Below are 16,300 nucleotides of genomic sequence, written 5' to 3'. Positions count from 1 at the left end.
TTATTTACCCTTTATTGGCAATGACAGAGGTCAAATGTTTTCTGTAAGTCTTCACAAGGTTTTCACACACTGTTGCTGGTATTTTGGCCCATTCCTCCATGCAGATCTCCTCCAGAGCAGTGATGTTTTGGGGCTGTCGCTGGGCAACACAGACTTTCAACTCCTTCCTAAGGTTTTCTATGGGCTTGAGATCTGGAGGCTGGCTAGGCCACTCCAGGACCTTGAAATGCTTTTTTATAAAGCCACTCCTTCATTGCCCCAGCGGTGTGTTTGGGATCATTGTCATGCTGAAAGACCCAGCCTCATTTCATCTTCAATGCCCTTGTTGATGGAAGGAGGTATTCACTCAAAATCTCACGATACATGGCCCCATTCATTCTTTCCTTTACACGGATCAGTCGTTCTGGTCCCTTGGCAGAAAAACAGCCCCAAAGCCTGATGTTTCCACCCCCATGCTTCACAGTAGGTATGGTGTTCTTTGGATGCAACTTAGCATTCTTTCTCCTCCGAACACGACGAGTTGAGTTTTTACCAAAAAGTTCTAGTTTGGTTTAATATGACAATATGATATTCTCCCAATCCTCTTCTGGATTATCCAAATGCTCTCGAGCAAACTTCAGACAGGCCTGGACATGTACTGGCTTAAGAAAGGGGGACACGTCTGGCACTGCATGATTTGAGTCCCTGGCAGCATAGTGTGTTACTGATGGTAGCCTTTGTTACTTTGGTCCCAGCTCTCTGCAGGTCATTCATTAGGTTCTCCTGTGTGGTTCTGGGATTTTTGCTCACCGTTCTTATGATCGTTTTCACACCACGTTGTGAGATCTTGTGTGATTGAGGGAGATTATCAGTGGTCTTGTATGTCTTCCATTTTCTAATAATTGCTCCCACAGTTGATTTCTTCACACCAAGCTGCTTGCTTATTGCAGATTCAGTCTTCCCAGTCTGGTGCAGGTCTACAATTTTGTTTCTGGTGTCCTTCAACAGCTCTTTGGTCTTGGCCATAGTAGAGTTTGGAGTGTGACTGTTTGAGGTTGTCGACAGGTGTCTTTTATACTGATAACAAGTTCAAACAGGTGCCATTAATACAGGTAACGAGTACAGAGGAGACTCTTAAAGAAGAAGTTACAGGTCTGCGAGAGCCAGAAATCTTGCTTGTTTGTAGGTGACCAAATACTTATTTTCCACCATAATTTGAAAATAAATTCTTTAAAAAATCAGACAATGTGATTTTATGGATTTTTTTCTCGTTATGTCTCTTATAGTTGAGGTATATCTATGATGAAAATTACAGGCCTCTCTCATCTTTTTAAGTGGGAGAACATGCACAATTGGTGGCTGACTAAATACTTTTTTGCCCAACTGTATATGGACACTATACGTAATGTATTTGATCAATATCGTAATGTATTATACACTTACCTGGACTCTACGTTCTTGGAGGGCAGTGGTTTCACTTTTGCCCATCTGTAAACAATTAAATCACACAAGGTTAGTAGTGTAACTATTGGGTACCATTTTTCACCAGTCCCTCTTGGCAAAGATATGTAATGAAAGTTGGCACCCAGCCACTTAGATCCTTGCCTGTGGCCAGTAAGTTAGTCTATCTCTGGAGGACTCATTTTAATAGGCACAATGTAATGCTTCTTCTCTTCTGTGGTGATGATAAAGGAAACAAACACTTCAAGGTCTTCTGCAACAGCAGTAGGGTAATGTGTGGTCAGCTTATTGTCAGGGGACCCTTCTAACACAGAAGAACTGTAAAAAGTGAATAACCCCTAGTGATAAAAAAAAAAAAATTGTAGATGTTGTAAATAGTTTACATTTTTACACTACACTGGAGAAATGGACGCTGGTCACAATACTGAACATACTGTACACGAGGCCCAGTAAATGCATTTTACTGTGACGGACTAGAAAGCATCCACTCATATTAATGGGACAGGTAATAAATAATTAATCTTTTCACTGTATGTGAAAGAATTTTTCATCTTATCAATACGCCTCAATACAAACAAGTTCAATGTACAAAGCTGGAACAGCAGAACTTGTCAGTCATAAAGCCCTGAAGGGTAAATAGAGCGAGGTCATTAACTGCAAAGTATACAGTACATCCAGGTAAAGTATGTAAATAAACTCAGCTGCAAGGCAGAATACATAGTCAAAGGGGTATCCTGATGGGGTATATGGATGTAATTGAAGAGCTTCCCCACTTGGGTCCCCCCCCCCCCTCTATGTGACCCAGCTCATCTATGTATTACATGGACAGAGAACATCTGAATGGCTGGAATGTAATGTTACAAGGGTTTAGCAGGCTGCTGGGATTGTCTTCACATCCACATAAATTCCCAAAAGAAGTGATTCCCATCTCTGTGACCCTTACCTATTCCCTGGTATGCACTAGGTGCATTCTCCACACAAGTCAAAGGAGAGATACTAATGCATGGTCCTCTATGTTGAAATCCATGAAAGTTCCATAAAGAGTTAAGCACTGCAGTGACCTCCTCTTTATTCAGTTTGTGGTGTCCCAGTACGGGATATGGTCCTTCTGTCGCGTCAGGTTGAATCCCTGTCTGTCCCCGAGGCTCTCCTGCAGTATCTCCCCCTGTGTATATAGGTTTCCCATAAAGGGTTTTCACATAATGAGTAAAGGACCTTTATTGTTAGTCACATGATTATGTTTGAGTCACATGATTGTTTCCCAGAGAATCCAGTGACCAGGTGACCTCTCTAGTAACCTATGGGCTCCTTGCACAGCCCCCTATATAAGATGGGGAGGATCTGCAATCGCTCTCTTAGCTCTTTGCTACTTCTGCTGAGGTCAAGTCCAGTCGAGTGTTCCAGTATCAGTGTCCAGAGCAAGTAAGCTAACGTCATCTAATTGTCAGTCATCAAGAACAGTCTACTGTCTATTCAGCATGACCTGCAATATAGTCTGTCAAGTTACTGCAAGTCCCACAAAGCTTGCGAGGTACTCTGTGTCACTGGCCACCTCTCTGGGATATTGGCTGAACTGCATAGACTGTCTAACCTCAGTAAAAGCTACCATTACCCTTAACCTACCCTTGGACTCTTTATTGCTGCCTGACCTAGGACTAGCGGTACTACCTTCGGGTGGTTATATGGGAAAACCACACCCTGGCATCACAAACACGAAGGGGTTAATACCATCTACCCCTTGGGCACTAACATCTGCTCCGCATCTACCTCACTACACCCGTGGCACACCACAAGTTCTATGGGGAAGGTGGGCATATGTACGTAGATATGACATAAATGTTAAAGATAGGATTCATCTTGTAAATGCAAAGTGAACTTTTTCAGCCACTAAACTCCACCCCAGTGCATCTCCCTTGAAAAACATGTTAAATTAAGAAACTACTGTTAGGTGTACAGCACCTATACAGAACCATCTGTCCCCATAGTTACAGACTACAAGCAAGATTTAAGGATTATTTAAAAATATAGATTAATAAATGGATATTTTGAAAAATAAATCACCAAAAATTCTTGAAAAACGTTTATCATAAAAATGTCATTGTGACGCACAGCCACTTTAATGGCAAATCCATATGCATAAGTGCTCTATCAATAAGGAGACTGGCCAGGTACTTTGTCAGTCTGATCTTGCTAAAGTGACTGGGAGTGGAAATCAGTTCTTGGTAACAAAAAGTCCTCAAAGTGAGTCTGTATACTGGCTAATGGCTGGAGAAACTCGCAAAGGGGACCTTTGTTCTTGGGTATTACAGCAATGACATAGATTCAAGATAGTACATATAGGGGGACATTTATCAAGTATTTCGAGCCTTTTTTTTTGCTTACAAAAGTCACACAAAAAGTCTCACATGCGCTTTTTTGTGCAACTATTGTGAGTAAGCAAAATGTTACAAACAGCCTTACCTAAGCAAATTTCAGTTTTTACTTTGCAGTGGTCACGTGTTGATGATGTGCGAGAGTCACACATAGGCAAAAAAAAAGTTGCAAACCTTTTAGAGAAAGTCGCAAGTCTGCTCCAGGTCTGACCTGGAGTACAAAACTCCCGTACTTGAGCAAATTTAAAATGTTGCAAAAAAGTCTCACAAAAGTCTCAGCTGCAACTTTTTTTTTTGTTTACGTGCTCCACATTTACCAACCCCCTGTGATAGTATGATAAACATGTAGCAAAAAGCAAAACTAAAGCAAAAAAAAAATGCCTTCAGAACTTGCTTACCAAAGCAAACAATGATAAATGTCCCCCATAGTTAGTATTGTTATACAGGGGAAAGTGAGATAATTATTTATTATACTTTTTTTTTTTTGCTAACGCGGCCTTTATAAATATGCCTCACGTAAGCAAATCAGCTTTTTCCCTACATTCTGTTTTCCATTTTAAGATTTTGCTCATGTAAGCAAAATCTCTAAGCCAGGATTGAGCTGGGGTAAATATATGGCATTTTTTTTGAAGCTGTGCGACTTTTTTGCGACCGTAGTGCGTTATAAGTCTCTGACCACTGCAATTCCATTTTCAAAACTTGCTTACATAAGCAAAACTGAAAAAACTTGCTCTTCTCGCTCTGCAGGCAAAAAGTCACCCGGAAAATTGCGTAGTCGCATATTCAACATTTGAGAGACAAATATAAGCAAGAAAAAGGGGTTAATCAAACAATATATTAATTTACATATTTGTTCAGCCTAATACGAGCCCCTACAGGATTAAGAATCCTCATGCACTGCTTTTACGCACCAGACAAAGCCTGCTTACAACTTATTCAGAGATACAAAGAAAATACGGATCACTCCGAAAATAAGACATACAACCCTTTGTAATTTTACCGATACATTCCCTCCATTATTCATTCTACCTATAAGTTCTGATTTGTGAAGTGTGTAGTAAACCCTCCCACGTTCCCTTGCTGCCTCCTTACCCCTGCTTTCTCTGGTCACTCTTCCCCGATGCTCAGTGTTTCCTGGGCAGGCAGCACAGCTTCTTTGCAGATCTTTATTGTTATTTCTTTTGACAGCCTTCCCAATCTTGTCGGAGTCCCCACCTACTCATGATGCTGAGCTAAAGTGCATTGACTTAGGAGAGAAGCATGGAACACCTCTTAAAGGCACAGTGCTTAAATGCACTGCATCACAGAAATGTCTATAGCTCAGTGTTTCCCAGCCATAATGAGATAGAATTCCCTATATATTTTTTGCACTTACCCAATGACCTACCTTTCTTAGCCTCTGTTCGCATGTTAAAAAAACAAAAGCAGTCCTCAAAGTGTATCTAGTTGAGGTAGTAATAAATGTAGTATTGATAAATGAGAATAAATTATATAAGACAGAAGGGTGGGATGTAAAATCTAAAATCTATATTAAAAAAAAGCAGTCCTCACAGTATGTCTAGTATAGTAAAACTGAGGGTAAACAAATGTAAGCAGTAATACAGTATAGAGATGAGCGAACTTACAGTAAATTCGATTCGTCACAAGCTTCTCGGCTCGGCAGTTGATGGCTGATCCTGCATAAATTAGTTCAGCTTTCCGGTGCTCCGGTGGGCTGGAAAAGGTGGATACATTCCTAGGAAAGAGTCTCCTAGGACTGTATCGACCTTTTCCAGCCCATCGGAGCACCAGAAAGCTGAACTAATTTATGCAGGATAAGTCATCAACTGCCGAGCCGAGAAGTTCGTGACAAATCGAATTTACTGTAAGTTCGCTCATCTCTAATACAGTATTTGGCAGTGGTAACGGATTTGTCATGTGCGAATGTCGCGCCAAAAGTAAAAAAAAAAACTCCAAAAGACCGCAAATCTACACCAACCCAGACCTGGCTTACAAAACTGCCATTGGAGACCACTTTTAAAAAGGCGTACATTTTTTCTTTTTTCTGCAACAAGAGAAGAGATGGAATCATACAAAGTGGTGTCCTGAAGTGATTTATATATTTTTTTTGCTTACATGCACCAAATTTATCAACCACCGTGCGATAGTTTGATAATGTTGCATGGAAGCAAAACCAAAGCACAAATAAATGACTTGGTGAACGAACAAATGCCTGTGCACAAAATTCATTCATATTGTATGTAGCAAAAAATAATTTGTTATTGTTTATGTACATAGTATCATTTTATTCATGTACCGTGTTTCTCCGAAAATAAGACCGGGTCTTATATTAATTTTACGGTATGGGGGGCTGCAGCAGTGTGGAGGATGGGGGGCTGCAGGAGTGTGGAGGATGGGGGGCTGCAGGAGTATGGAGGATGGGGGGCTGCAGCAGTGTGGAGGATGGGGGGCTGCAGGAGTGTGGAGGATGGGGGGCTGCAGGAGTGTGAAGGATGGGGGGCTGCAGGAGTGTGAAGTGTGAAGGATGGGGGGCTGCAGGAGTGTGAAGGATGGGGGGCTGCAGGAGTGTGAAGGATGGGGGGCTGCAGAAGTGTGGAGGATGGGAGGCTGCAGGAGTGTAGAGGATGGGGGGCTGCAGCAGTGTGGAGGATGGGAGGCTGCAGGAGTGTGGAGGATGGGGGGCTGCAGGAGTGTGGAGGATGGGAGGCTGCAGGAGTGTAGAGGATGGGGGGCTGCAGGAGTGTGAAGGATGGGGGCTGCAGGAGTGTGGAGGATGGGGGCTGCAGGAGTGTGGAAGATGGGGGGCTGCAGGAGTGTGGAGGATGGGGGGGCTGCAGGAGTGTGAAGGATGGGGGGCTGCAGGAGTGTGGAGGATAGGGGGCATCCTCCACACTCCTGCAGCCCCCCATACTCCTTCAGTCCCCCATCCTCCCCTTCCCCTGTCGTCCTCCACACTCCTACCATACCCTACAGCAGTGTTTCCCAACCAATGTCCTCCAGCTGTTGCAAAACTACAACTCCCAGCATGCCCGGACAGCCTTTGGCTGTCCGGGAATGCTGGGAGTTGTAGTTTTGCAACAGCTGGAGGCACCCCTCTGCCATAATAAACTTGGGTACCGGTACTCATTTCACTTTCTTACCGTACCATGCGGCGAGATCTTCTCCTGTAGCTTTCCGTAGCAGCCGGGGGCAGGGACACGTCCGTGACGTCGGCCGTGCATACGCGCCGTCGTTTTAGAACGTCAGTGTCCCTGCCCCGGCTGAATTACGGTAAGCCGCGGGACCAGCCAAAGGAGGCGGGGGGGGGGGGGGCCAAGGGGGGCTGTGGGGTCTGCGGGCATTACGCGGGTGGTCGGGGGGATGTGGAATCTGTGGGGAATTACCGCACTGTGGTGGCCTGGCGTGGTGTCGGGTCTGCGGGCATTACTGTGGCGGCCGGGGGGGGGGGGGGGGCTATGGAGTCTGCGGGCATTACTGTGGGGTCTGCGGGCATTACTGGCGGCCGTGGTCCGGATCTGGACCGCGGTCCGCCAGCAGATTACCCCTGGACTAGGTCTTATTTTTGGGGTAGGGCTTATATTGCAGCCCTACCCCATAATCCTGCTAGGGCTTACTTTCGGGGTAGGGTTTATTTTCAGGGAAACACGTGTGGAGAAATAATACTGATGTTGTGTTGTGCAACAATTAAATAGGTGTTATGCACCTTGGTTTTCCACTGTACGAATGGTAAGTGCTATGAACTGAAAACTTTTACACAATACCGGACCTAAGAATGGAGGGTTAATCACTAAAATTTTTGTACAAAAAATTGTCTATTTCCAAATAACTTAAAAGGGGAACTCCTGTGCCACAGCCTTCCGAACATCCGGTTTCAAAGGCTTGGAGCAGCGGCCGCTGTTGCGATGTCATGGCCACGCCCACTCCATTGATGTCTATGGGAGGGGGCGTGGCAGTCATCACACCCCCTCCCATAGACATCAATGGAGGGGGCTTGGCCATGATGTCGCGACCACAACCGCTGCTCCAAGCCTTCTGAACCGGATGTTCAGAAGGCTGGGGCATGGGAGTACCCCTTTAACCCCTTAAGGATGCAGGGTTTTTCCGTTTTTGCATTTTCATTTTTTCCTCATCACCTTCTAAAAATCATAACGCTTTCAATTTTGCAAATAAAATTTCAAATGATGGCTTATTTTTTGCGCCACCAATTCTATTTTGCAGTGACATTAGTCATTTTACCCCAAAATCCACGGCGAAACGGAAAAAAAATTCATTATGCGACAAAATTGAAGAAAAAATTTAATTTTGTAACTTTTGGTGGCTTCTGTTTCTACGCAGTGCATATTTTGGTAAAAATGACACCTTATCATTATTTTGTAGGTCCATACAGTTAAAATGATACCCTACTTATATAGGTTGGATATTGTCATACTTCGGAAAAAAATCATAACTACATGCAGGAAAATTTATATGTTAAAAATTCTCATCTTCTAACCCCTATAACATTTTTATTTTTCCGCATACGGGCCGGTATGAGGACTCATTTTTTGAACTGTGTTCTGAAGTTTTTATCGGTACCATTTTTGTATTGATCGGACTTTTTGATAGCTTTTTATTCATTTTTTCATGATATAAAAAGTGACCAAAAATACGCTATTTTGGACTTTGGAATTTTTTTGCGCGTACGCCATTGACCGTGCGATTTAATTAACAATATATTTTTTATAGTTCGGACATTTCTGCACGCGGCGATATCACATATGTTTATTTTTATTTACGCAGTTTTTTTTTTTTTGAAAAGGGGGGTGATTCAAACTTTTATTAGGGGAGGGGTTAAATGACCTTTGTTAACTTAATTTTTTTTTTTCTCACTTTTTTTTGCAGTGCTATAGCTCCTATAGGGAGCTATAGCACTGCACACACTGATCTCTTATAGCTTTGCATGGATCAGCGAGATAGGGGCTCGATTGCTCAAGCCTGTAGCTCAGGCTTGGAGCAATCAAACCCCGATCGGACGCTGCGGAGACAGGTAAGGGGACCTCTGCTCGCGTCCTAGCTCATCGGGACATCGTGATTTTATTGTGATGTCCCAGTCAGCCCATCTGAGCTGCCGGGAAGCGTTTACTTTCACTTTAAGACGTGGCGGTCAACTTTGATCGCTGCGTCTGAAGGGTCAATAGCGCGCGGCACAACGATCGGTGCCGCGCGCTGTTAGCCCAGGGTCCCGGCTATGAATAGCAGCCGGGACCGACCCGGTGTGATGCGGGGTCACGGTGTGAACCTGTTTTAAACACCGGGCGTTGGGCGTACAGGTACACCCTACGTCCTTAAGAGGTTAAACTATCCCATGCACTGAAAATGATCTCTTGTGGAGAGAATGGTGTTGTTCTCAGCACCGCTCACTGTTCCATGGAGGATGCTCTCTCCTGGGCATGCAGTGGGAATCAAGGGAGTAAAAGGCTTACTGCGGCAGTGTCCAGAGTGGTGGAGAGTGTGTTCCCTCCGATGTGGAAAAGTTTAGTGCAAGTCTGAGGTAAACTGCGAGCGCATGCACAGTTTACTACAAACATCGCCACCACTCTCTCCTGCTGCTCCCTGATATTAACTTGGCAGAGCACAATTGCCTTTGCTACTATTGCAAAACTACAACCCCATTTCTGTTTGGACAACCTTTGGCTGCACAGTTTACTACTGACTCGCATGGAACTTTACCTTGATGGCTCAATTGCGTGGTCAGCCTGTGAGTGGCAGTGGACGATCACACAAGATACCCAGCCTTTGCACGTCCAGGAAAGACGATAAGATGTTATTGTCATATGGATATTTAATAATAGTTATTATTAGAGATGAGCGAATCGAAGCTGACAAGCTGGAATTCGTTACAAATTTCATGAAATATTCGATTCGCAAAGAATACGAATATTGCCACAATTCTATAGCGTGAATCGCTTCATTAAACTCCATTTACTGCAGTCCAGGCTCCAGGGCATCTAAAATGGCGGTTCCATATGTGAGTACATGGGGCAAGGAAGGCGGGAAGGGAAGTAGGCGGGATGACCCTGAATCACATGCAGGATGCAGCCTACCAGCAGCCAGTCACCCCTGTGATGTCACAGCCCTATATATTCGGCAGCCATTTTGCGGCTCATCATATCATTCATTACACTGCAGAGAGATAGGAAGGACAGCCTGTGGGTGTTTTACACAGAAAACTTGTTACAGCAGCGTTTCACCTCCTAGTCACCTCATCCTTCTGTAGGACACAGAGCACAGCATATTTGCACAGAAATTAATTCTTACTACAGCGATTAACCCCCTTAGTCACTGTAATACAATGCTGTTCACAGTGACTGAGGGGTTAATCGCAGTAGTAAGAATTAAGAGCTGTGTGTTGCCTCAGCTGCAGAAACATTTTCACAGGAGGCAGAAATAATTTTTTTAGGGCAAATCTATGTCTTTGATCCACAACAACTGGTCTGCTGGTTATTCTAGTCTGTAGTCCATTCCTAATAGTATTTGAGAGAGACTCTTTTGCAATTTGGGGTTTAGTACACATTGACTGTGTGCTCCAGCATTGTTGTATACTGCTGGTGCTGTGTTTTTTTTTATTTAAATTTTTTTAGCATACTGTAGCTAATTTTTCTGCCCTCATAAGTGCATACCACATGTGTGTGGAGCTTTAACTATGGTCAGGGACAATACATGTCCTTTACATGGTTTCTGCACAGCCACAACACCTACTTGGACAGGTTACGCCGCTTCCTCCTTCACGCTCTCAGGCCGTTGGTCCTGTGACAGTGTGCGACTCTGCCTCCTCATCCTCCACCGTGTCCTCAGCATCCACTGCCCAGACAAGTCTCAGTGGCGCTTCAGCATACCATGTGTGCAGGGCACGGCGGTATCACACTGTTCTTCACATGGTTTGCCTTGGCGAACTGAGTTACACAGGGGAGAAACTGCTAAAAGTAATTCGTAAAGAAATCGGAGCATGGTTTACTCCACGAAAACTGGAAGTGGTGACTGACAATGGGAAGAACATCTTACATGCGCTGCAACTAGGAAGGCTAAGCCATGCGCCCTGCATGGCACATGTGTTTGTTCAATCTGGTTGTGAAGCATTTCCTCCCATTTGCAAGACATCCTAACAATGGGAAGGAAACTTTGCATGCACTTCAGCCACTCGTACACCGCAAAGCTTCAGCGTCAGAACGGTATCCCCCCCAACATATTCTGATTTGTGACATTGCCACATGTTGGAATTCCACCCTCCATATGTTGGACCGACTGTACGAACAGAGAAAAGCCATCACCAATTTCTTGATGATCCAAGCGGATAGGGGTACTACCCTGTGTAACTTCAATGTGAACAAGTGGCAGCTCATATGTGACACCTGCTGTTTGCTCAGGCACTTTGAGGAAGCCACATTATAAGTAAGTCGTCAGGATTATGGGATGAACGACATCATTCCACTGCTTCATTTCTTACAACACGTGTTGGAAACGATGGCTGCTCAGGGCACTGGAGACGTGGCGCCTACATCTCACGGCCACATGAGCCCTGTGGGGGCTGAACTGGAGGAGGGAGAGGGGCACAGTGGAGCACAGTTTAGGTTTTGCCAAATGGGCAGTTTTTCTAGTAATCTGACAGGAGAGGAGGAGCAGGAGCAGCCAGAGGAGCTAGAGGGTTATGAGGAAGGCGAGACAGAGGACCCAGATACACCGTGGCAGTATGCAGTGGAGATGGAGGCAGGGAGTCCCTCCGAGTCACTTGCACAAATGGCATGGTGCATGCTCACTTGCTTGCGTAGTGACAGCCGAATTGTCACCATTCGGCAGTGGGATGACTTCTGGCTCTCCACCTTATTGGACCCTCGCTACCGCCACAAAATAGGGGCCTTTTTTACACCCACTGAGAGGGAGGACAGAGTGACCTACTACAGAGGCATCCTATGTAGTCAGTTGGTCGATTCCTATCGGCGCCATCGTCACCTCAGGCAGGTCTGAATCGGGGGCCCTCTGCACTCACCTTCCACAGCCATGGCTGCTGGGGAGGGGTGGGGTGGCAGGAGCAGTACCAGCTCCATCAGCAGCAGCCTGAGTCTACAGTCGCTGATGAGTAGCTTTCTTCACCCGCATAATGGAGCAACTTATCAGCAGCAGGTAGACATGGAGCAGGACCTGAACCAGCAGGTGGTGGCATACCTTGACATGCCCATGCCAACACACCTTGAAGATCCGCTGGAATTCTGGGCAGCCAAACTCAATTTGTGGCCGCAACTAGCAGATTTTGCCCTGGAAAAGCTGTTCTTGCCGGCCAGTAGTGTGCCATCAGAGCGGGTGTTTAGTGCGGCGGGGGTCATAGTAACCCCAAGGAGAACTCGTCTCTCCATGAAAAATTTAGAGAGACTGACCTTTGTGAAGATGAATCAGGCATGGATCAGCCAGGATTTCCAACCACCAATGTCTGATGCATCAGAGTAGATTGGCCATGGTGCCACACCAACACCAACATCTTAATCAGCAATACTAGATTATTTTTAATATTCATTTTAATATATATGTGTGCACTTCATTTACGGTATAGTCCATAGCAAGGGCCCTGCTTGGATATATATTTGTATATACTTGTTTGAATAAATCTTATTTGTGATCTTACATACAACTAGTCTATTATAATATCCTTATATAAATATATATATATATATATATATATATATATGTCTGTAACATTTTCTTTCTCTACTTGCATATTTTGGCACGAAGGGTACACAAGTACCTCGATAGATATATATATATATATATATATATATATATATATATATATATATAGGGTGAATAAGGAAAGAAGGAATAGCACTACTTGCGATTGATACAGAAATGATAGGGTTAAACTCCAAACAAACAGCTCACACGGAGGCGGGTCCGAAAAAGCTGTCAGCTATGGTGGTGCTGGGAAGATCCGAACATAGGAGAAAATCAATGTGCATAGAAGATAAGCTCAAAAACAAAATACCCGCACTCACCATTGGGTTAGCGATAGCCGGCTCCTAGGAATATATGATGGTTAGACCAACGGAACGGGGACCATGCTGTAACGGGCGCTCAGGTGTGAGGCGATAACTGGTTATTTTGCGCTATATGCGCTTCATCCGGCCTCTGACTCATGGCCGGATGAAACGCATATAGCGCGAAATAACCGGTTATCGCCTCACACCTGAGCGCCCGTTACAGCATGGTCCCCGTTCCGTTGGTCTAACCATCATATATTCCTAGGAGCCGGCTGTCGCTAACCCAATGGTGAGTGCGGGTATTTTGTTTTTGAGCTTATCTTCTATGCACATTGATAGATAGATAGATAGATAGATATATATATATATATATATATATATAGTGTGAGCCCCCTAATTTTTGTTTTAATTGCCACACCAACACTTCACAAATATGGATAGTGCCAAACAGATTTAAGGCGCTGCTCCCCAGTTACAAAAATTCCTCCGCATCAGACCTTTTTTCACCCACCTTCGTCACCGGGTACTGGTATTGCCACCCACCGCACCACTCTGTCACCGGGTCACTTTCAGGACTCCTGATGCTGCTGCAGCCACCTCCAGGCTGTCTCATTCAGACACTATATGGTCTCTTCTCATGCTTCAGCCAACTCCAGGCTGTGCCATTCAGCCACTTTATGGTTTCCTCATGCTTCAGCCACTTCTGGGCTGTGCCATTCAGCCACAATACGATCTCTTCATGCTGCCACAAACTCCAGGCTGTGCAATTCAGCCACTATATGGTCTCCTCATGCTTCAGCCAACTCCAGGCTGTGCCATTCAGCCACTATATGGTCTCCTCATGCTTCAGCCACCTCCAGGCTATGCCATTCAGCCACTATATGGTCTCTTCATGTTGCCACAATCTCCAGGCTGTGCCATTCAGCCACTATATGGTCTCCTCATGCTTCAGCCACCTCTAGGCTGTGCCATTAAACCACTATAGGGGCTCCTCATGATTCAGCCACCTCCAGGCTGTGTCATTCAGCCAATATATGGTTTACTGATGCCGCTGGGCCTTGGCCTAAAAAATGTTATGGTAGCTACCATAAATATTCAATTTAAATTTCAAAATTCCTATTTTAATCTTAGGGATTGTGAAGCCCTAGTGTCTACTCATGCTGCTGCCAGCTCCAGGCTATGCCATTCAGACACTATATGGTCTCCTCATGCTTCAGCCAGCTCCAGGCTATGCCATTCAGACACTATATGGTCTCCTCATGCTTCAGCCAACTCAAGGCTGTGCCATTCAGAGACTATATGGTCTCCCCATGCTGCCACAAACTCCAGGCAGTTATTCAGCCACAATATGGTCTCCTCATACTGATGCCACCTCCAGGCTCTGTCATTGTGCTGCCATGAGACATGTGACTCCTTGTTTGATTTGGTCCTTTGTACCCACTCGCCGGGACCGGGGACACTAAAACTTGGGAGTTAAAATTTCTATTTCAAAATCCTCAATTTCAATTTCAAAATCTTAAATTTCAATGGTTTCCTCATGCTTCTGCCAACTCCAGGCTGTGCCATTCAGACACTATATGGTCTCCCCATGATGCCACAAACTCCAGGCAGTCATAAAGCCACTATATGTCTCCTAATACTGATGCCATCTCCAGGCTTTGTCATTGTGCCGCCATGTAACAGGCTGTGCCATTCAGACACTATATGGTATCCTCCTGCTTCAGCCACCTCCAGGCTGTTCCATTCTGCCACTATATAGTCTCCTCATGCTTCAGCCAACTCCAGGCTGTGTCATTCAGCCACTATATGGTCTCCTCATGCTTCAGCCACCTCAGGCTTTGGCAATCAGCCAATATATGGTTTATTGATGCCGCTGGGCCTGGGCCTAAAAATTTTTATGGTAGCACTAGTTACCATAAATCTACAATTTAAATTTCAAAATTCATCTTTTAATCTTAGGGATTGTGAAGCCATAGTGTCTACTTATGCTGCTGCCAGCTCCAGGCTGTGTCATTCAGTAACTTTATGGTCTCCTTATGCTACCAACACCTCCACGCTGTGTCATTCAGCCACTATATGGTCTCCTTATGCTGCCAACACCTCCACGCTGTGTCAATCAGCCATTCTATGGTCACCTCATACTGCCAACACCTCCACGCTGTGTCATTCAGCCACTATATGGTCTCCTCATGCTGCCAACACCTCCACGCTGTGTCATTCAGTCACTATATGGTCTCCTCATGCTGGCAACACCTCCACGCTGTGTCATTCAGCCACTATATGGTCTCCTCATGCTGGCAACACCTCCACGCTGTGTCATTCAGCCACTATATGGTCTCCTCATACTAATGCCACCTCCAGGCTCTGTCATTGTGCCGCTGTGTGGCAGTGATTCTAAAAGCGATGCCTGTAATCTGCATGTCATTCTGAATAACAGTATTATTTCCCTACCCCAGCACACTCCATATGCGTGTTAGTAAACGGCAAAGTGTTCTATACCCCTATTGAGGCTCTCTGTAGGCCAGAAATGGCCATTTTTAATATAGATTTGCATATTCGCATATTTTCCTAAAATTCGACGAATCGGCCCAATCAATTTTTTCGCTCATCTCTAGTTATTATTAGTGCTTACAGGTCGTTACCTCAATTTTACTGTACTAGGCATACTGCGAGGACTGCTTTTTCATGTAGATTATGAATTCTACATCCAATCCCTATCTCTTACATCATTTTATCTCATTAATTACTGTCATTTTTATCACTGTCTATTAATAATTACTACTACCTCAACTAGATACACTTTGAGGGCTGCTTTTGTGTTTTTAGGGTATCTCCTGCATTTGCTCATCAGGGTGTTGGTGTAATCTCCAGTTAAATGATACCTCCAGGTGTACAAATTAAATAAGTGTTAGATGGCGGGAGGTCCAACCGCTGGGGCCACCCGCAATCTCCCGAAAGGAGCCCCGGCTCCCTGCATGGAAAGGGCATTTTCGACCACCGCCGGAAGTAGCGGCCGACATGCCCCCTCCATACAGGTCTATGGCAGAACCACAATTTCATGCTGTGGTGGAAAACGCTCGTTTCATGCAGGAAGCCGGGGTTCCGTTCGGGAGATCGCGGGTGGCCCCAGTGGTCGTACCCCCCGCGATCTAACACTTATCCCCTATCCTTAGAATAGGGGATAATTTGTACATCCCAGAGTTCTCCTTTAACCTAAGTGGAATCTAATCAGGTATTGTGAGCTGCGCTGTCCCTGTTTGATCCTTTGTTCTTCCAAACACACTCTCTTAATATCCATAGGCTTTGATGCACCCACTGATTACTAAAATAGTATCAATAGGCCTCCGTGCACCTTGCATGTGCTAAAAGAGTGTCCATAGGCCTCTGTGCATCCTGCCTGTACTAAAAGAGTATCGTTAGCCCCCATGTAACCATCATAAGATGAAAGAGCATCCACAGACCTCCATGTACCCTGCATATGCT

General features: G+C 45.0%; 1 protein-coding gene across 5 annotated transcripts in view; it reads right to left on the bottom strand.

Annotated features, from left to right (window-relative positions):
* The window catches only part of FAXDC2 (fatty acid hydroxylase domain containing 2), a 125,881-nt gene that overhangs the window by 48,886 nt on the left and 60,695 nt on the right, over positions 1–16,300 (bottom strand). For 3 of the 5 annotated variants that reach the window (XM_056516811.1, XM_056516814.1, XM_056516815.1), the window contains exon 2: positions 1,423–1,467. In XM_056516811.1, the coding sequence (XP_056372786.1) occupies positions 1,423–1,467 (45 nt within the window). Of the gene's footprint in view, positions 1–1,422; positions 1,468–1,584; positions 1,722–4,904; positions 5,032–16,300 lie in introns of those variants that run through there. The other 2 variants (XM_056516812.1, XM_056516813.1) reach the window with 2 other exon arrangements.

This window comes from Hyla sarda, chromosome 4 (assembly GCF_029499605.1).
Source record: "Hyla sarda isolate aHylSar1 chromosome 4, aHylSar1.hap1, whole genome shotgun sequence".
NCBI lineage: Eukaryota > Metazoa > Chordata > Amphibia > Anura > Hylidae > Hyla > Hyla sarda.
This window is presented reverse-complemented; position numbering and strand designations above follow the sequence as displayed.